Source organism: Vipera ursinii, assembly GCF_947247035.1.
Source record: "Vipera ursinii genome assembly, chromosome: 2".
NCBI classification, from domain to species: Eukaryota; Metazoa; Chordata; class Lepidosauria; order Squamata; family Viperidae; genus Vipera; species Vipera ursinii.
Window position 1 is genome coordinate 168,664,122 of NC_139513.1, and position 20,693 is coordinate 168,684,814.

At 43.5% G+C, this 20,693-nt stretch overlaps 1 protein-coding gene across 1 annotated transcript; it reads right to left on the reverse strand.

The window, feature by feature from the left end:
* Positions 1-576: 576 nt before the first annotated feature.
* Positions 577-19,282, reverse strand: LOC310634082 (uncharacterized protein). Its single transcript, XM_083352135.1, has 7 exons — positions 18,441-19,282; positions 18,092-18,180; positions 17,826-17,943; positions 4,189-4,413; positions 3,711-3,799; positions 3,445-3,562; positions 577-827 (listed from the first exon to the last, which is right to left on the reverse strand). Exons 1-7 carry the CDS (start codon positions 18,568-18,570, stop codon positions 697-699), a joined length of 900 nt encoding a protein of 299 aa, XP_083208261.1. The 5' UTR covers positions 18,571-19,282; the 3' UTR covers positions 577-696.
* Positions 19,283-20,693: the final 1,411 nt, after the last annotated feature.

Below are 20,693 nucleotides of genomic sequence, written 5' to 3' on the forward strand. Positions count from 1 at the left end.
CGTCCTCGGACAAGCGCTGGCTCTTCGGCTTTGAAACGGAGATGAGCACCGGCCCCTAGAGTCGGAAACGACTAGCACGCATGTGCGGGGGAACCTTTACCTTTACCTTTATGAGAGGGTAATGTGTTCAATGCCCTGCACAAGTTACTGATAATTTTCTGAGTGAATATCCAAGGGCTGGTTTTGTCTGACCCCCACGTAGCTGGCACTACAGTATCTTAAGGACCACCTTCTCCAACCAGGATTGACATTTACAATACATAGATCATAATCACAGCAATCCCAGATTTCTATAAACTAAATGTGACTGAAGGGAGATTAGGAGATTACGTCTTTCCACCTTGCTATTAAATTAACTTGTGAGTTGTTGGGAAATTATCATAGAATTGCTATATCTCAGGAAACTGTTTTTAGGATAGTAAATTGTACAGAGTTTGTTTGTTTGTTTACCCAGGCTTATCAATGATATATATTGTAGATATTTTATCCTTTTGTATATAACAAGCAGGAATTGCATTGACAACATGCACATACGATAAATAAAAGATACTCTTAAACAACATTTCATTTCATTTATTAGATTTATTTGCTGCTCATCTTGTTTCCAGCATTTGCTTTCTTGTAATAAGCATTCAGGTTCATCTGGTTATTGTCTTTCTCCAAGTATTAGTATGTTGACAGTAAAGGTCATGAAGTTTATAAGTTTGCACAACTTGTACTGCAGTCATTACCATTCTTTAGTTTATTTTTCATTTCAGAACTTACTTTTTTCCATGGTTTTGCAAAATTGCACATTGAGATTATGGGGCGATTGTCAAAGATTGACCCTTTTGAAATAAAGAAGGTAAAGGTGGTGTCAATATGTAACTGTAAAGATTTGTTCACATCCCTAACCCTAACCCTTATACATTTTTTGATGTTTGCTCTACATTTTAAGTAAGGAATAATGTCAGTTCCATATAAGCCAACTTTCTCCTTTTCTCAACATTTATTATTTGTTTAGCCTATATGGCATACAATGTCAGGGAAATCTACACGTGGCCAGACCCAATGCAGTCCTGGCAGCTTAGATTGCTAGTTCATCTATTCAGTGCTTGAGTGCATATCCTTGGTACCCCTAGGGGGCAAACTAGCTTTACACCAGCTAACTAGCACTGATCGGTTTCCTGGCTCATCCGGACTCATCCGCTGGTCTCACCTTGCCTCACCTCATGTCGTGATGCCTCACATCTGGGCAGGTCCAGCACCAACTTTGACTCTTTGCACACACGAATGCAGCTTTCCCACCAAAGTGGTACCCATTTATCTACTTGTAATATTGTATGCTTTCAAACTGCTGAATGGGCAGGAGCTAGCAGTTTAGTTATGGGATCTCACTCTGTCTCAAGGAGCCACACTCGAACCACCAGAGTGCAGACCATTTCTAGCCAGCACTTCCCATGTCATTAAGCCACTGCACTACCGCATTCCCTTTTCTCACCAAATCTATAGTCTTGTAGAACAAGCTTCCTATCTCTATGGGAACTGACAATACCTCACTGATATTGGCTTATCCCTCCAAAAGTGGGATGGAAAGTGACCAAGAAATAATATCAAAGTAGGAATAATGGCAATGTTGAAAATATTTATTTATTTATTTATTTAATAATATTTCTATACCGCCCTTCTCCCGCAGGACTCAGGGCGGTGAACAGGGCAAGAATAAAAAAACAAATTACAAAAGTTAAAACTAAATTAAATAAATGCCCACATACTAAAATACATATTTAAAACCTAATAAATAGCAATAGCAAACCCACCCCCCGATCCCCTCATCAGGCCAGGCCAGCTTGTTCAAAAAAGTATGTTTTTAGCTCGCGGCGAAAGGAGCGAAGGTCGGGCGCCGTCCGGAGCTCAACCGGGAGCTGATTCCATAGCTCCGGGGCGCCCACAGAGAAGGATCTCCCCCTGGGGGCCACCAGTCGACATTCTCTGACCGGAGGCACCCTGAGGAGGCCCTCTCTGTGGGAACGCACAGGGCGGAGGGAAGTCGATGCCGGCAGCAGGTGTTCCCTCAGGTACTCCGGACCCCTGCCATGTAGGGCTTTGAATACCATTACTAGTACCTTGAATCTCACCCGGAAGGCAACTAGTAACCAATGCAGCTCACGGAGCAGAGGTGTAACGTGGGAGTATCGGGAGACTCCCAACACAACTCTCGCGGCTGCATTCTGTACCAGTTGGAGCTTCCGGGTGGTCCTCAAGGGCAGCCCCATGTAGAGAGCGTTGCAGTAGTCAAGTCGAGAGGTCACGAGCGCATGAGTGACCGTGCATAGATCATCCCGGCTTAGATAGGGCCGCAACTGGCGCACCAGGCGAACCTGGGCGAAAGCCCCCCTAGTCACAGCTCCTATATGGTCTTCCAGGGTGAGCCGTGAATCTAGGAGGACTCCCAAGTTGCGAGCCCTATCTACGGGGGGTAATAATTCACCCCCCATAGTGAGAGGTGGAATGTCCAAATAAACCCGGGATGAAGGTATGCAAAGCCACTCGGTCTTGTCGGGGTTGAGTTGAAGTCTGTTCCTCCCCATCCAGACCCGAACCGCCTCCAGGCAACGGGACATCACGTTGAGGGCATCACTGGGGTGGTTTGGGGTCGAAAGGAAAAGCTGAGTATCATCAGCATACTGATGATACCCAACTCCAAAACCACGAATGATCTCACCCAGCGGTTTCATATAGATGTTGAACAGGAGAGGCGAGAGGACCGACCCCTGAGGAACTCCGCAAATGAGAGACCTCGCGGTCGACCTCTGCCCTCCTGCCAACACCGACTGCGAACGTCCCTGGAGATAGGAGGAGAACCACTGTAAAACCGTGCCTCCCACTCCCAATCCCCTGAGACGCCGCAGCAAGATACCATGGTCGATGGTATCGAAAGCCGCTGAGAGTTCTAACAGGACCAGAACAGAGGAATGCCCCCTGTCCCGAGCCCTCCAGAGATCATTCACCAGCGCGACCAATGCCGTCTCCATGCTGTACCCGGGCCTGAAACCCAATTGGTACGGGTCTAGATAATCCGCTTCATCCAGGACCAGAGGGAGCTGATGTGCCACCACACTCTCAACAACCTTCGCAAGAAAGCGAAGGTTGGAGACAGGACGAAAGTTGTTCAATACAGCTGGGTCCAAGGCAGGCTTCTTGAGGAGAGGCCTCACCACCGCCTCTTTCAAGACGGCGGGGAAGCTACCCTCACTCAGAGAAGCCGATATAACTGCCTGGAACCAGCTGCATGTCCTCTCCCGGGCTGCATAAACCAGCCAGGAAGGGCACGGGTCCAATAAACATGTGGTGGTGCTCAGCCTCCCCATGATCCTGATCCTCCATATTGGTTTGCAATGTGCCATTCACTTTAATTTATCTATGTATTAATTATGTTGTTACTAGATAATTGGTATTCTCTACCTGAAAATATGTAGTCATCTCCTCTGAGAGGGCCTTTGTGTACATATCCGTAGTATTCACTTGAGATTGGGCTGTAGAGAAACTGCGCTCTTCTTAGTTCCTCTGGACCCTTGAATACCTTCAGAAAGAAAGATAATTCAGTATATGATAAAGACAAGAGTAGGTCAGGAGAATTTTTCATGAAAGGGATAATATCCCTTTACAAAAGAATGGATGCCTGCAAACTTGCTGTTCCTGATAATATTTCAGGAGGAGGAGGGGCTTACCTTGATGGGCTGAATAGTATAGATATGTTTTGGAAAATACGATGGAGATTTAGGATCCGGCATGACACTCATAAACTTGGCCCTCATCACTGGAGAGACAGCAAAAGAGAAAGAGATTTTCTAGTAAGATAGGGGTGTCAAACTGCTGGCCCATGGGCAGGTTGCATCATGTGGAGATTGCGCCCACCCCAGCTCCAGTAATGCGAAAAAAGTCATGATACATTGTGACACGTCACATGACGCGACACGTTTGACAACCAAGTAGTAAGAGATATCTTCAGATTCTCAGTACAGAGCAAATTCAGTGGTGCTGGTTAGTCTAATTTACAGAGGCTTATGAAATAAGTATTATATTCAGCTTTCATGACATAGAAATGATTTTGCTGCAACTGGAATGATTAATGCTGGCAGCAAAATCTACAAAGTAGGGAAGTGGTAAGAGATGGAAGGGAGAAATATATTAATTTTCAAAACTCACCAAAGCCAGCTGAGCAACATGCTTCCCGGAGAGATGTTTCTACACATATGCAGGTCTCTGTGAGATCCCCCAAGAGCATGAGGACAAGGAGGCTGGCTAGGAAAAATCCGTGTGATTTTTTAGTATCCATTTCTTCCTTTGTATGAAACCACTCACTTAGGACATAGGTGATGTTTCCTTTCTGCAGCAGTCTTTCTGGAAGAGCGTTGAATAAGAGAGCACCAACTGTGGATTAAAGGCAAATTGTGACTCCTAGTTCAAAATTGCCCTATAATTGGTCTTAGAACAGTACTGATATAGAAGGGAGGATCATGGGTGTTTCATCCTATGAGAGAAATTCAGATTTAAAGCTTTGTTCCTGTTAAATAGCAGGTTCTTTGGCGCAGGAATGAAGACACGTAACTGAGTACAGGGTAACTCATAGTTTATTTCGTGCAGAAACTGTACTGGGGAAAAAGGCTGCAACTAGCCACAATATATAGTCTAGCCCCTAGGCAGCAGCCAATAGGTTTGAATCAACCATTGCCACCTGGAGATAGCCAATTGCAGCACAGGAGACTTGTAGTCTGGGTTGCTGGAGAGCCGTTAGCTGCTCCAGCAACCCACGTGGTATTCATCATGAGCCTAGTACATAGCACCCCTCCCCTCTTAGAACAGACCATAATAACACCAGTTAGTCTCAACAATTATCAAGACTCATTATCCAAACATACTAAAGTAAAAGTGATAATAATAAAATAATAAAAAACAATGTAGGTTACAATGTTATTAAACAACGTCTGAATGAATAGGCTTCAAAGATGGCACTTTTAGACAGTTACACCATAGCACTAGTTTCTGTAGTATAGTGGCAAACAGGAATTACAACAATATATAGCTCTATTTTACAACATAATCTGCAAGATATGAAGGAGGCTTGTGTGCCCTAGAGGAACGTCTCAGAGTTCCCATCACTTTGTGGTCTACCAGCTTACCAAGTGGGCTGGTTAGACTTGTGTCGCTTTGTGCTCCTGAGTCAAGGGGATTTGATGCACTCTGGCTGGCCTCTCCAGGTTGGCCCACCCCAGAGTCAGACTGTTCGGCAGAGTAGGCACAGCAGTTGCTGAAGTTCTGTTGGCTTGCTCCTTCAGGGGATCCATGTTGCATTCCAGGGCTCCCCAGTTCTCCCTCCAGTTCCACCTCAGTCAAGAAGGAAAAGTCCTGATAGTCCATGTGAGGACTGGTTTGGCCACAAGTTTGAGGACCTTGGGACGGACTTATGATGCAGTCCTCACTTAGTGGCCGTTCTGGAAACCGTTTCCTGAGCTGATCAATGTGACGTCTGACAACTCGCCCTCCCTCCAACCCCACTTCATAAGGTAGTAGTCCGGATGCCTTGGTAATTTGACCAGGAACCCACAGATTCCCATGACCATAGTTCCTGGACCAAACCCAATCGCCCATGTGCAGCCCCCTTGGGGGTTTTGGTCGAGAGGCTTCTGCTGCCACTCTATCTGGATGCAACCTGTCCAGTTTAGTGATCAAACGCCTCCCCCAATGTAGTTCTGCAGGACTTTTGCCTGTAGCAGTGCAAGGCGTAGAATGCTGGCAGAGTAAAAAATCTGCCAATCAGTGATGCCAGTCACCTGTGACAATGCGCTTGAGTGATTCCTTCATTGTCCTCACCATGCGTTCAGCTTGACCATTAGAAGATGGATGAAAAGGCACAGACGTTGCATGTCTGATGAGATTAGCTCTAAGGAAGGCCTGAAATTCAGCAGCAGTGAATTGGGCCCCATTGTCTGAAACTAAGACATCTGGCAACCCATGTGTTGCAAAGAGTTTTCTCAGCACCTGGATGGTCCTAGCAGTAGTCATGTTAGGAACTGGAATTACTTCCAGCCATTTGGAGTGACTATCCACTACTATAAGGAAGAGCTGCCCCTGAAAGGGCCCAGCATAGTCTATGTGAACCCTAGACCAGGGAGTGTGCGTTTCCTCCCACCTGTGAACTGAAGCCTGTGGCATTTCAGGCCTAGATTGCTGGCATGTATAACAACCATGGACTTGAGCCACAATGGCCTTATCAAGGCCAGGCCACCAGAGGTAGCTTCTAGCTAAAGCTTTCATTCTGACAATGCCTGGATGGCCTTCATGTAATGATTGTAAAACCATGACTCTTAGGGAAGTGGGAATTATGACTCTGTTTCCCCATAAAATGCACCCTTTATGGGCAGATAACTCATGCCTCCTGACAAAACAGCTTTGAAATTCTGAGCCTGGACTTTTATCCAACCAGCCCGTGTATACCCATGACAACACTCTACTAAGTAATTTATCTGTGGCAGTTTCAGCAGCAATGTCCACTGCATGGATGGGAAATTCATGTATGTCCTGTATGGACAATATTCTAGCAGCTGGAGCCGGATCTGGATCCATTAGTCTGCTGAGGCCATCAGCATGGCCCATTTCCTTACCCGGTTTGTGAATTAATTTAAAATTGTATGCAGATAGGAAAATAGACCATGTCAGCATTCTTGGAGATAGTATGTGGGGGGTTTGTTTGTCTGTTGTAAAAAGTCCCAACAGAGGTTTGTGGTCAGTGTAGACCATGAAATCCCTGCCATATAAATAGTCATGGAATTATTTTATTCCAGCAACGATGGCTAGGGCCTCTTTGTCAATCTGAGCATAGTTGCGCTCAGCAGAAGACAATGTCCTTGAGTAAAAAGCTATAGGAACCTGTTTCCCATTTTTTTCTATGTGACTTAAAACTGCCCCTACCCCATAGGGAGATGCATCACATGCAAGACATACAGGTTTAGACTCTTTGTAGTGAGTTACAGTGAACTTTTCTGACAATAGTGCTTTTAAGTCCTGGAAACTTTTTTCATGTAAGTTAGTCCATTTCCATGGAGCTTTCTTATCTAGAAGCCTGTGGAGGGGCTCTGCTATTGTGGCCTTATGAGGTAGAAATGTGTGATAGAAGTTTAGGCGGCCCAAGAATGCTTGTAGCTCTCCTTTTGATTTGGGCCTAGGAGCCATTTTAATGGCCTTCACTTTAGAATCAGCAGGATGAATGCTGTTAGCATCAATTCAGAAACCCAGGAATTCTGTTGAAGAAACCCCGATACCATACTTGTTCTTTTTTAATTTGAGGCCTGGTTCATGAAGCCTCTGCAAAACAGCCCTGAGCCTACTGGCCAACACTTCTGGGGATTCCCCTGCAACAAGAACATCAACAAAATAAGGGCAGACACCCTGAATACCCTTGAGTGTACACTCCATGATTCCCTGAAAAATACCCGGTGCAACACTGACTCCAAACTGTAAGCGTTTAATTTTGAAAGCCCCCCTGTGAGTCACGATCATTTGAGCCGCAGCTGTGGCCTCATCAACCAGCAATTGCTGATAGGCCTGTGCTAAATCAAGATTAGCAAAAATAGTACCCCCTTGCAAGGAGGCTAAAATATGGTTGACCACTGGGACCGGGTAAGCTTGTTGCTTGAGAGCTTTATTTAGAGTGCATTTATAGTCAGCGCAAATGCGAATTTCCCCGTTGGCTTTAAGTGGAGTGACTATAGGAGTTTCCCACTCGCCACCATCAACAGGCTGTAACACGCCCTGTTCTACAAGCTTATCGATTTTGGAATTAATTTTATGTTTTAAGGCAAAGGGGACCCTACGAGGCTTAACCCTGATTGGAACTATGTTGGGATCTAGCTTAAATGAGATAGGCGGGCCTGTGTATGTTCCTAGGGTTCAATCAAAAATATCCGCATAGTCCTCGCATACTGACGCAAGGTCTGTAGTTTGTGTCCAGTTTATGCCAGTAATCTGAATACCTAAGGCATCAAACCAATCGAGTCCAATGAGACTCATTCTCTGGCCCCCTACTACTATTACATCCAGGTGCCCCAAAAACCCTTTAAACTTTTCCAACAAAGTGGCTTCTCCCTTAACTTTAACGTGAGCATTTTGAAAGTCCGTTAGGATTATATCTGAGGGTCTTAGTTTGGCCCAATTGTTACTGCGCCTACACACGAAGTTAAAAGTGTCTTGAGAAATAATTGAGACTGCAGAGCCAGAGTCCAATTCCATCTTACATGGAACTCCTTCAAGCTCTACCATGAGCTTAAGTTTGGGTTTGAGGGGGCATTGAGCCCCGGTGCGGCATACACTTCTATGGCTTCTGAAAAACCCCACACTAACTGACCATGGGCCCCAGTACCTCTTCTAGTCGGTTCTTCCGACTGGCGTTTGGGTGGCCGGTCTCTCTGGTGGGCTCTGCAAACCACTGCGATGTGGCCTGTCCTTCTGCAAGCTCTGCACGTGGCTGATTGAAATCTGCAATTGGCATGAAAATGGTTGCTGCCGCACCCCTTACATCTCAATAAGAGAACTGCCTTGTAACTGTCCTCTCGCTGCTGGCTGTTGTGTTGTTGCACATTGGGTTGCTTTTGGAGTCGGTTCATTTCAGGTTGTTCTTCCTCGGAAGATTCTTCAATGCGTTTGGCATCCTCAAGGTGGACCGTTTCTTCAAACTCTGTCGATTTGGCAGGCTGTACGGTTTGAACTGCACCCCCGGTGCCTTCGTCAGCCATCACTTGGTCTTGTGTTCAGAAAATGTTACATTTGGCCTAGCAAAGAGTCTCTGCTGAAATGTTCTGTTCCATAGGCCGCAGACGAGCCGGTCTCGTAGTCGCTCTTCTAAATTTGAAAATTTGCATAGGCGTGCAGCCTGCCTTAGGCCCGCTATGAATTCCAAAGCTGATTCACCGGGTAGCTGCACTCTTTGGTCGAACTTGAACTGCCAAGCCATTTCAGACATCTTGGGCTGGAATTGTCCGGTTAGCTTCTTTTTGAAATCTGCGTAGGAGACCGCTTCAATCGTTGTCGGCACGAAAAGGTTCTCAGCGAAATCAAAGGTTGCTGGGCCGCACACGCAAAGTAGCCCTGAGGTAGTTTTCTACTTGTGATAAATATGATGGCCATTCCTCCGGGTGTTTCATGTCGAATTCTCACAGTTTTCCGACCTTCAGCATTCTTTCTTGCTGGTTCCTGCGTTCTTCCGAATCCTGCTTCCAGGCTCAGGGAATGAGTCCACTGAGCACAAGGTCGCTAGCGTAGCTTGCTAGCCAACCTTGAGAGGGGGGGTGAAATGCCTTTTCCCTCCGGCGTGCGCTGCCTTTCCCTTGTAGACTTCAACTCTTTATTCAGTGAAGCAGGATCCCACCTTCGTCGCCACTGTTAAATAGCGGGTTCTTTGGCGCAGGAATGAAGATGTGTAACCGAGTACAGGGTAACTCATAGTTTATTTCATGCAGAAACTGTACTGGGGAAATGGCTGCAACTAGTCGCAATATATAGTCTAGACCCTAAGCAGCAGCCAATAGGTTTGAATCAACCATTGCCACCTGGAGATAGCCAATTGCAGCACAGGAGACTTGTAGTCTGGGTTGCTGGAGAGCCGTTAGTTGCTCCAGCAACCCACGTGGTATTTCTCAAGAGCCCAGTACATAACAGTTCCTATAGGTGATCACTCTCCATAGGAACAAAGCAGAGCCAAAAGAACAAGTCTGAGTTGTAAAGAAGAAAAGTATAACAAGTTAGGCTCAAAGACACATCAATTCTCAACAAAATCAGAGGTTCCTATGCCAGCCCAGGAAAGACAGTCACCTTCTATACGGAGATGGGGGCTGAAGCATGAAGGAAGACCTTACAATAAGAATTATTGTCTAGATACAGGTATTTTATTTTTGTAAGTTTCAAATCATGCCTTCTGGTGTCTGCATGTTCAATTCCATACATTTTCTTGATAACATTTCCCAGAAATGTTTTGCTATTGACTTCTTCCTAGGGCATTATTTCATTCATTCATTCATTCATCCATTCATTGTCCAGATCAAACCTTAAACTACCAAAACAAGGCCACCTTTTTGGCTTTATCACTGGCTGAAAACAAATCTGGACGGTATCTCTTTACTCTCCTACCATCCGGTAGGAGATATAGGAGTATAGCCAGCTGTGCCAACAGGCTGAAAAATAGCTTTTATCCGTGGGCTGTTAGGCTTTTAAATGGGATATAATCTCTGTGAACTTATGCAGAATTGACTTGGGAGGCCGGTGTGTGGTGTAGTTGGTTCACATGGTGTGGTAGGATGGAGGGTTTGTTGTCACTGTGTGTTGGGGGGAGGGAGCACGGGGGGAGGCTCAGCTAATCTCAATGTACACATGTTATACTTTGACAATAAAGGTTTATTTATTTATTTTATAAAATCTCTTCTGGTGCACTCTATTGGTAGTAATCAACAGACTAACAAATGGGCCAGTCTCTTGTCTCCCACACTCACACTGCATGTTGTTATCCTACTCCAATCCCCATTTGAGCATATTAGTTTTACATTTAGGCACTCCCACCCTCTGTTATTCAATGTCCTCCACGTAACATGGGGGATATCAAATCCTTGAGTCATGTTCTCTTCTGGGCTTATTTCTTGTTCTGTAAATTCTCTCCTCCATCTTCTAATTCGGTTTTTTTCCTGCGTGCCTTCAAGAATATTTGTTCTTGCCACAAAACTCTTCCTAGATCTAAATCAATGAGTTTGGGGCACGTATCTATTCAGAGGATGGTTGATCAGCTATTTGATCATTCATATATACAGTGCATTCAGAAACTATTCAGACCCCCTTCACTTTTATCAATTTTGTTATGCTGCAGCCTGATTCTACAGTTGTTGAAATTCGTTTTTTCCCCTCATTAATCTACACTTAGTACCCATAACAATAAATTGACAAGAGAATTTTAGAAATGTCTGTAAATTTATTAAAAAGAAAAATCTGAAATATCACATTGGCATAAATATTCAGATCCTTCACTCAATACTTTTTTGGGCAGCAATTGCAGCCTCAGGTCTTTCTGGGTATGACACAACAATCTTTGCACACCTGGATTGGGGGATATTCTGCCATTCTTCCTTGCAAATCCTCTCAAGCTCAGCCAGGGTTGATGGCATCCATCAGTGGACAGCCATTTTCAGGTCCCTCCAGAGATGTTCAATAGGGTTCAAGTCAGGGCTGTGGCTGGGTCACTCTAGGACATTCACAGAGTTGTCCCTAAGCCACTCCCATGTTGTCCTGGCTGTTTGCTTAGGATCGTTGTCATGTTGGAAAGTGAACCTTTGGCTCAGTCTGAGGTCCTGAGTGCCCTGGAATAGATTTTCATTGAGGATATCCCTTTACTTTGCTCCATTCAGCTTTCCCTGAACCCTGACCAGTCTCCCAGTCCCTGCTGCTGAAAAACATGCCCACAGCATGATGCTGCCACCACCATGCTTCACTGTTGGGATGGTATTGGGCAGGTGATGAGCGGTGCCTGGTTTCCTCCCAGACATAACATTCAGAATTGAGATCAAACAGTTCAATCTTGATTTCAGCAGACCAGAGAACCTTATTCCTCACAGTCTGACAGTCCTTCAGGTGCTTTTTTGAAAACTCCAAATGGGCTTCTCTGTGTTTTGCATTGAGGAGAGGCTTCCATCTAGCCACTCTGCCAGAAAGCTCAAATTAGTGGTGGGCTGCAGTGATCTCCCATCTCCACACAGGAATTCTGGCGCTCAAGTCAGAGAGACCATTGGTTTTTCTCTCCCGATTGTTTAGTTTGGCCATGCTTTCTGAATGCATTGTATGGGATACAACATCAGAGACTATACACTTCTTTTCCTAAAACTGAAACTGAGTGAATGGCTTAGGTCACCAGCTACTTTTATGCCTGACTAGAAGTTCCTAACCTACCTGCCTTGCCCACTACACCAAACTGGCTTTCCTAGAGAGTTTGCTACAAAAGAAATTTGGCTGTTTTTTTCCTTACCTTATTCTCTGTTACTCCTGGGTTCTTCTCCAGAGGCAAACTTGCTTCCCTAGTGCATTCTCCTGGTATTTAAAGCTTCCCCTCACTCCTTCTCCCAATTTTTCTTTTTCCTTGATATTAATAGTTGCCATTCAAACTAGCCACACTTGATTTCTCAAAGAACTGGCAGCATAATATGTCCCCATTTGGTTTGCTTGAATAGATCAGATTTCTGGAAGATAGGTTTGGACACAGCATATCTTACGTTATCTGAGCATAAAAATTAGCCATTTGTGTTTCTGGCATCAGCTCTTCTCTTCAGCAATTAATGGGGGGAGGATGCTAGAGAGAAGTTCCCCGAGTCTGAAAGCTTGGAAGATTAACCCTCTGCTCCCAGTGACTGACCCAGGTGGGATCCTGCAACATTATCCTGGGACACGTACGTATGTTCACCTTCATTTAAAAAAAAAAAACTGTCCAAGACTTTTGCAGACTTCATGATATAGGGATCTTGGCTGCCAAACCTATTTGTTTATTAACAGATGAGCAGTTGTGCTTTAATCCCAAATCACGTGAGAAACTGAAGTTGTGGAATAACCAGATTTGAAAATGACGGAGAAGATGATTTGTTAGAAATCTTGGGCTAAATAAGATATTAAAATCAGTTGATTTCAAATATTTTAACTCTTTGAGAGAGTCTGTGATTGTAGTCTCTCTACAATCTTTGCTTGGCTAGATATGCAGCTGAAACGTAAGTATTGAACAATATGGCCAGATCTTCTAAAAGCCTCCTGCAACTTAAGGAACCTTAAGAAATGCAGTGGTTGAACCAACAATTCATTTTTTATAAAATAAATAAAAAGTAAGATGTAACTATTAGTTATATATCTGAATTGTGGAATGAAGAATTGGACTATCTAGTTTTAGAGACTCAATGGTTTCAAGTGTTAAGAAATGTCAAATATGACCTAAATATGACATTAACTGGTCAGAAAACATTATTTTCCTTATTGGACCCCGTGAAAGAAAATTTAAAAAGAGATAGATGATCAATTTTTTTATACTGGTGTAACAAATTAGCAAAAGGTTCTGTACCCAAGACTGGTCAGTTGCAAGAAGAGGATACTATAGATTTGAGATCCCGGTGGATTATATTCTTAGCATGAAGGTAACTGGGGAAAAAAGATAATGAGTTATGACTATGTTTATGACTATGCCACTCATTTCTCTGTGTGCTTGGCCTGCATCTATGTTGGGCATAGATTATATGGAGTAAGTTTTTTTGCTTAATTTTTCTGATTCAGGCATCTCACCATTCTCTGTGGTATCAGATTGATTGGTCAGAGCTCAGGCCCCATGAAAATAAATGTGGTTCCCAGGTTATGACTTCTCGTTCGGCAACTGTTTAAACCTATGGTAGCCCTGGCAAAGGGTCCTGGTGATAGGTCCTCAGCATTCCAGCCATTGCAATGTCCCAGTGATTGCATGTAAGACTCTGATTACGGCCTTACATATTAGCAGAAGAATCCTTTTGCTACGTATCCTTGTATTCAGTTCTCTCTCCTTAGAAGCCTCGGTGCACAGGTTCCATATATGCTTCAGAAAGACGGCTCAGTTGCTTACTGAATGCAATGAATTGCACTGCTGCATTATCATTGTACCTTGGATCCCCTTGTAGACATTCTTCAGATGATCCCATCTAAGATAAAGAAAAGGAGATCTCCCTTTCTTTGCTGCCAGTAGCTGGGACATGATGACACATGGAAGGAGACTGCAATACCCCCCCCTCTTTAAGAGCCACAGCCCACATCTGGCCCATTGGAAGACCACCCCATCAGAAGCCTTCCTTCTGGAGAGAAGATACTGACAAGGCAACCACAAAACTCTGGAGAAACTGTGTTTTGGGGAGGGTCCCTTTCAGTCAGGATTTATTCCCAGGCCGGCGACAGAAACAACATTGGTTGTATTGATAATGACCTTTTCCAGGACTTTGTTTGGGGTAGTTCCCCACTTCTAGTACTGTTGTACTATTCATTAGCTTGGGTTGTTATCAGCCTGCTATCCTTTAGATCACCTGCAAAGTTTGGGGACTGTTTTACAATAGTTTAACTCTTTTCTTAGGCAGTTGCCACGAGAGGGTAATGTGTTCAATGCCCTGCACAAGTTACTGATAATTTTCTGAGTGAAAATCCAAGGGCTGGTTTTGTCTAATAGAGCCCTACGTGGCTGGCACTACAGTATCTTCAGCACCACCTTCTCCAACCAGGATTGACATTTACAGTACATAGATCATAATCACAGCAATCCCAGATTTCTATGAACTAAATGGGGCTGAAAGGAGATTAGGAGATTACGCCATTCCATCACAGCACCGACTCTAGGGAACAGCTTCCCTTTTGGAGAGAAGAGGGTCTCCCCTACCTCACTCTTGCAGAAAGTGATAGAACTGAGCTTTTCCATACTGGAATGGCACCTTGCTATTCAATTAACTTGTGAGCTGTTGGGAAATTATCATAGAATTGCTATGTCTCAGGAAACTGTTTTTAATATAGTAAATGAGCCTTGGTGGAGCAGTGGGCTAATGCCTCCTTAAATAATACCAGCTGCCTGTAATTAGTGCAGGTTCGCATCCCACCAGGCTCAAGGTTGACTCAGCCTTCCATCCTTCCGAGGTAGGTAAAATGAGGACCCAGATTGTTGGGGGCAATTAAGCTGACTTTGTAATAATGCCGCTTGGGATGTGTGTGAAAGCCCTAACAAGCAGGCATATACATAGAATGAAGGCTACTGCTAAGCTTGTAAGCCGCCCTGAGTCTTCGGAGAAGGGCGGGATATAAATGGAATTTTAAAAAAAAATTGTACAGAGATTGTTTGTTTGTTTACCCTGGCTTATCAATGACATTGTACATATTTTACCCTTTAGTACATAACAAGCTGTAATCACATCGAAAACATAAACATCTGATAAATAAATGACACTCTTAAATCACATTTTATTTCATTTCATTTATTAGATTGATTCGCCGCTCATCTTGTTTTGATCGTTTGCTTTCTGGTAATAAGCATTCAGGTTCATCTAGTTTATTTCTCATTCTCTAAGCATTAGCATATTGATAACAGCCATGAAGTTTATGACTTAAGGGCAGGAGATACTGCAGCCCTTACCACCACCACTTTTCAGGATTTCTTTCTGTTTAGAAGTTACTTTATCCCATGGTTCTGCAAAGCTGCACAGTGAAATTTTAAAACGATCATCTGAAATTGACCCTTTTGAAATAGAAAATATACATAAAGATGATGTCAATAGGTAGCTGCAAGGATTTGTTCACAACCCAAACCCAAACTGTAGTGTATGCTCTTAAAGCACAGGTCTGCAAACCGTGGCTCCGGAGCCACATGCGGCTCTTTAAGCTGTCTCCTGCGGCTCCCGGTCTTCTGCCATGTGCAGTCAAAAAAAAAAGTGGGACTAAAAATTCAAATATGCAGGGTAGGTGCATATCTCGCCTTGGCTCCAGTCTTCAGTCAAACCCTGTAAGCGCATGCACACATATTTTTTGCGGCTCCCAGTTTTTCCTTTTGTGAGGGAACCGGTTCCGAGTGGCTCTTTCACTGTTTCAGGTTGCTGACCCCTGTCTTAAAGCATACACAGAATGTCAGCACAGCAGGGGGCTGGACAGCTCCAGGCTATAACCACTTTTGGCGGGAAAGCCTGAATAGAGCAAGTCGTTGACAGCCCCAGGGCATGGTCAGCTCTGGCGGGAAGCCAGGGTTTAAATCCATTGGCCACCTGCACTGGCGGGAAGCCCAGGTTTGAATCTATTGGTCGCGATTCACCTGGGCAGGTATAAAGAGACGCCAGGTAACCCCTTCGCCCTAGCTTCATTCCTGATCCAATAAAGAAGTACTACCCAGCTCAAGTGTCCGTCTCTCTGTGCGACCACACGACATTGCACAAACCCTTGAAAATTTGTTGGCATTTGGTCTATATTCTAAGTAGGGAATGTGTCAGTTCCAAATAAGCCGACTTTCTCCTTTTCTCAGCAAATCTACAGTCTTTTAAAGCAGGCTTCAGTCTCTGCAAGAACTGACAATATCACACTGACACTGGCTTATCCCTCCAAAAATGTGATGGAAGGTGACCAAGAAGGACAATAACAACAACAACAACAACAACAATTGATATTGCTGTACCAGGAGATGCCAGAGTCGAAGAAAAAGAACTGGAAAAATTACGAAATACTGCGACCTGGCCATCGAAACTGCGCGATTATGGATGAAACATGTAACAGTGATACCCATTGTCATCGGGGCACTGGGAACTATGTCCAAAAACTTTGCAAAATACATCAAGAAATTGCAGCTTCCTGCAATAACTCCAGCAAAGCTACAAAAAACTGTGCCACTCGGAACATTTTACATTTTAAGGAGATACCTGGTTGATACCTTGGATGCTGGCAGCAACCCATGTCAACCATTAGTGCCAGTCAGTTTGCGTGTTCAGTTGACTGAGTTTCATGTTTTATGCATAAAAGTTTTATATAATAAAGTTGGAAGGGACCTTGGAGGTCATCTAGTCCAACTCCCTGCTCAGGCAGGAAACCTTATACCATTTCAGACAAATGGCTGTCCAGTCTCTTCTTAAAAACTTCCAGTGTTGGAGCATTCACCACTTCTGGAGGCAGGTGGTTCCACTGGTTAATTGTTCTAACTGTCAGGAAGTTTCTCCTTAGTTCTAGGTTGCTTCTCTCCTTGACTAGTTTCCATCCATTGTTTTTTTTCCTGCCTTCAGGTGCTTCGGAGAATAGCTTGACTTCCTCTTCTTTGTGGCAGCCCCTGAGATATTGGAACACTGCTATCACGTCACCACTAGTCCTTCTCTTCATTAAACTCCATATACCCAATTCCAGCAACCGTTCCTTATGTTTTAACCTCATCTTTGTTGCTCTTCTCTGTATTCTTTCTAGAGTCTCAACATCTGTTTTACATCATGGTGACCAAAGCTGGATGCAGTATTCCAAGTGTGGCCTTACCAAGGCATTGTAAAGTGGTATTAACACTTCACGTGATCTTGATTCTATCCCTCTGTTAATGCAGACTAGCACTGTGATGGCTTTTTTGGCAGCTGCAGCACACTGCTGGCTCATATTTAAGTGATTGTCCACTAGGACTCCAAGATCCTTCTCACAGTCACTACTATTGAGCAAGGTACCACCTATACTATACCTGTGCATTTGGTTTTTCCTGCCTAAATGTAGCACCTTACTTTTTTAACAATTGAGTTTCATTTTATTAGATAGTGCCCAGTGTTTAAGTCTGTCCAGATCCTCCTGTATCTTAAGCCTGTCTTCTGGAGTATTGGTTATTCCTGCCAGCTTGGTGTTGTCTGCAAATTTATTGAGTTCCCTATCTATCCCCTCATCCAAATCGTTGATGAAGAAGTTGAAGAGCACTGGGGCACCCCACTACCCACTACACACTTCCGTCCATGTAGATGCAGTTCCATTGAGGACCACAAACTGAGTACGGCCGGTCAGCCAGCTACGAATCCATCTGGTGGTGATGCTGTCTAACCCACATTTTTCTATCTTATCGAGTAGTAGGTTGTGCTCTACTTTATGAAATGCCTTACTGAAGTCCAAGTAAATTATATCCACAGCATTCCTCTGGTCCACTAATTTTGTCACTTGGTCAAAGAATGCAATAATATAGAGCAGATTAGTAAAAATGATGGTTGAAAATAATGTTTTGCAATTTGCCATCTTTTTAATTTATATGTATTAATTATTACTAGATAATTGGTATTCTCTACCTGAAAATACGTAGTCATCTCCTTTGAGAGGGCCTTTGTGTACATATCCACAGTAGTCATCTGAGGTTGAGCTGTAGAGGAACTGGGCTTTTCTTAGTTCTTCTGGACCCTTGAATACCTTCAGAAAGAAAGAAAATTCAGTATATGATAAAGGCAAGAGTAGGTCAGGAGAATTTGTCATTAGAGGGACAATATCCTTTCACAAAAGATTGGATGTCTGCAAACTTGCTGTGCCTGATAATGTTTCAGGAGGAGGAGGGGCTTACCTCAATGGGCTGAATAGTATAGATATTTTTTGGAAAATAAGATGGAGATTTAGGATCCGGCTTGACACTCATAAATTTGGCCCTCATCACTGGAGAGACAGAGACAGAGAGAGACAGAGATTTTTCTAGTAAGAGGTACTTGCAGATTCTCAGTACAGAGCAAACTCAACAATGCTGGTTAGTCTTATTTACAAAGGCTTCCAAAATAAGTAATAAGTTCAGGTTTCGTGACATCGGAATGATTTTGCTGCAACTGGAAGGATTAATGCTGGCAGCAAAACCTACAAAGTAAAGAAGTGGGGAGTAATAAGAGATGGAAGGGAGAAAAATATTCGTTTTCAAAATTCACCAAACTTAGCTGTACGACATGCTTTCTGGAGAGATACTTGCACACATCTGCAAGCCTCTGTGAGATTCCCCAAGAACATGAGGACAAGGAAACTGGCTAGGAAAAATCCATGTGCTTTTGTAGAATCCATTTCTTGCTCTTTATGAAGCCACTTGCTTAGGACAGAGGTGATGTTTCCTTTCTGCAATAGTCTTTCTGAAGAGGGTTGAGCATCAACTGTGGAGTAAAGGCAAATTTTGACTCTTAGTTCGAAATGGTCCTAGTATTGACTACTCTGCTTCCAGCAAAGTGATCAGTGGGATGTTTTGTGGGTTGGGAAGACAAGGCAGACTCCAAAATCAGTACAGGAAGATTTAAATATTGAAATATAAGGGAGAGCCATGGGTGTTTCATCCTGTATGACAAATTCAGATTTAAAACGTTGTTCTTGTGCGAATCACTCTTCCCAGGAACAAAGACTTAGCAGGGCCAGGATACCAAGTCTGAGTTATAGAGAAAAGAAGTGTGACAAGATAGGCTGAAAGATGCAGCAACAGGCAACAAAGGCAGAGGGAGATGGGGCAGAGGCAGGAAGGAAGAAATTAGGATAAGAATTATTGTCTGGGGTTTTATTTTTAAAAGCTTCAAATCAGTCATGCCATTTTCAGTTCCATGCATTTTCTTGATAACCTTTTCCAAAAATGTTTTGTGATTGACTTCTTCCTGGGGCTGAAAGTGAGCGAATGGGTAATGGTCACTAGCTAGTTTTTATGCTTCAGTAGAACTCTAAGTTCCTAACCACTTTACAATGCCTTGGTAAGGCCACACCTGGAATACTGCATCCAGTTTTGGTCACTACGATGTAAAAAAGATGTCGAGACTCTAGAAAGAGTACAGAGAAGAGCAACAAAGATTATTGGGGGACTGGAGGCTAAAACATATAGGGAACGGTTGCTGGAATTGGGTATGTGTAGTTTAATGAAGAGAAGGGTGAGGGGTGACATGATAGCAGTGTTCCAATATCTCAGGTGTTGCCACAAAGAAGAGGGAGTCAAGCTATTCTCCAAAGCACCTGAAAGCAGGACAAGAAGCAACGGATGGAAACTAGTCAAGGAGAGAAGCAACCTAGAACTAAGGAGAAACTTCCTGACAGTTAGAACAATTAACCAGTGGAACAACCTTCCTCCAGAAGCGGTGAATGCTCCAACACTGGAAGTTTTTAAGAAGAGACTGGACAGCCATTTGTCTGAAATGGTATAAGGTTTCCTGCCTGAGCAGGGGGTTGGACTAGATGACCTCCAAGATCCCTTCCAACATTATTATTATTATTATTATTATTATTATTATTATTATTATTATTATTATTATTATTATTATTATATTATTATTATTATTATTACAGTATTATTATTATTATTATTATTATTATTTACCTGCCTTGCCCACTGCACCAAACTGGCTCTCCTAGAGAGTTTCCTACAAAATACATTGGCTGTTTTTTTCCTTACCTTATTCTCTGTTATTCCTGGCTCCTTCTCCAGAGGCAAACTTTGTTTCCCAGTGTACTCTGCTGATATTTAAAGCTCCCCCTCACTCCTTCCCCCACAACTTCCTCTTGCCTTGATGTTCATAGTTGCCATTGAAACTATCATACTTCATTTCTCAAAGAACTGGCAGCATAATACGTCCCCATTTGATTTGCTGAGCAGATTAGATTTCTGGAAGACAGGTTTGGACACAGCATAACTTACGTTAATGTTATGTTAATGCTGACCATAAAAATCAGTTTATTCCTTATCTAGTTGTTTAATTTTGCTTTAAAATATGAACCCTAGCTCTAGAATTTCCTCTTGAGACAGAGAGAACAAGACATAAAGTGTAGGAATATAGAAATGGTATTTTCAGTTTCCAAAGGCCCTGTCCCCATTGACCATAGCACAATCACATCCTAACAATGCTGGTCTGGTTTCCCAACACTGCTCTCCTCTCATCCCCTGCTATGATGAGGTAGGCTTAAGTTACTATTAGATAGATTTGACAGTACTGTAATACCTTCCTCCCTAAACTGATAGAATTCCAATTTTCCTTCCTACTGTTTGTAGCTATTTTAACTATTCCAGTCCATTTCCTCCAACTCCATCGGGCTACTTCTTTTGAGCCTCCCACCTCATCCCCCAGTGTCATGGCCTCCGTAACCCTGAGGTGCCATGTCTGTCATATTTTGTTTTGGAAACGCTGTACAGAAGCTGGTTTCTTGGTCATTGGTGGCCATGA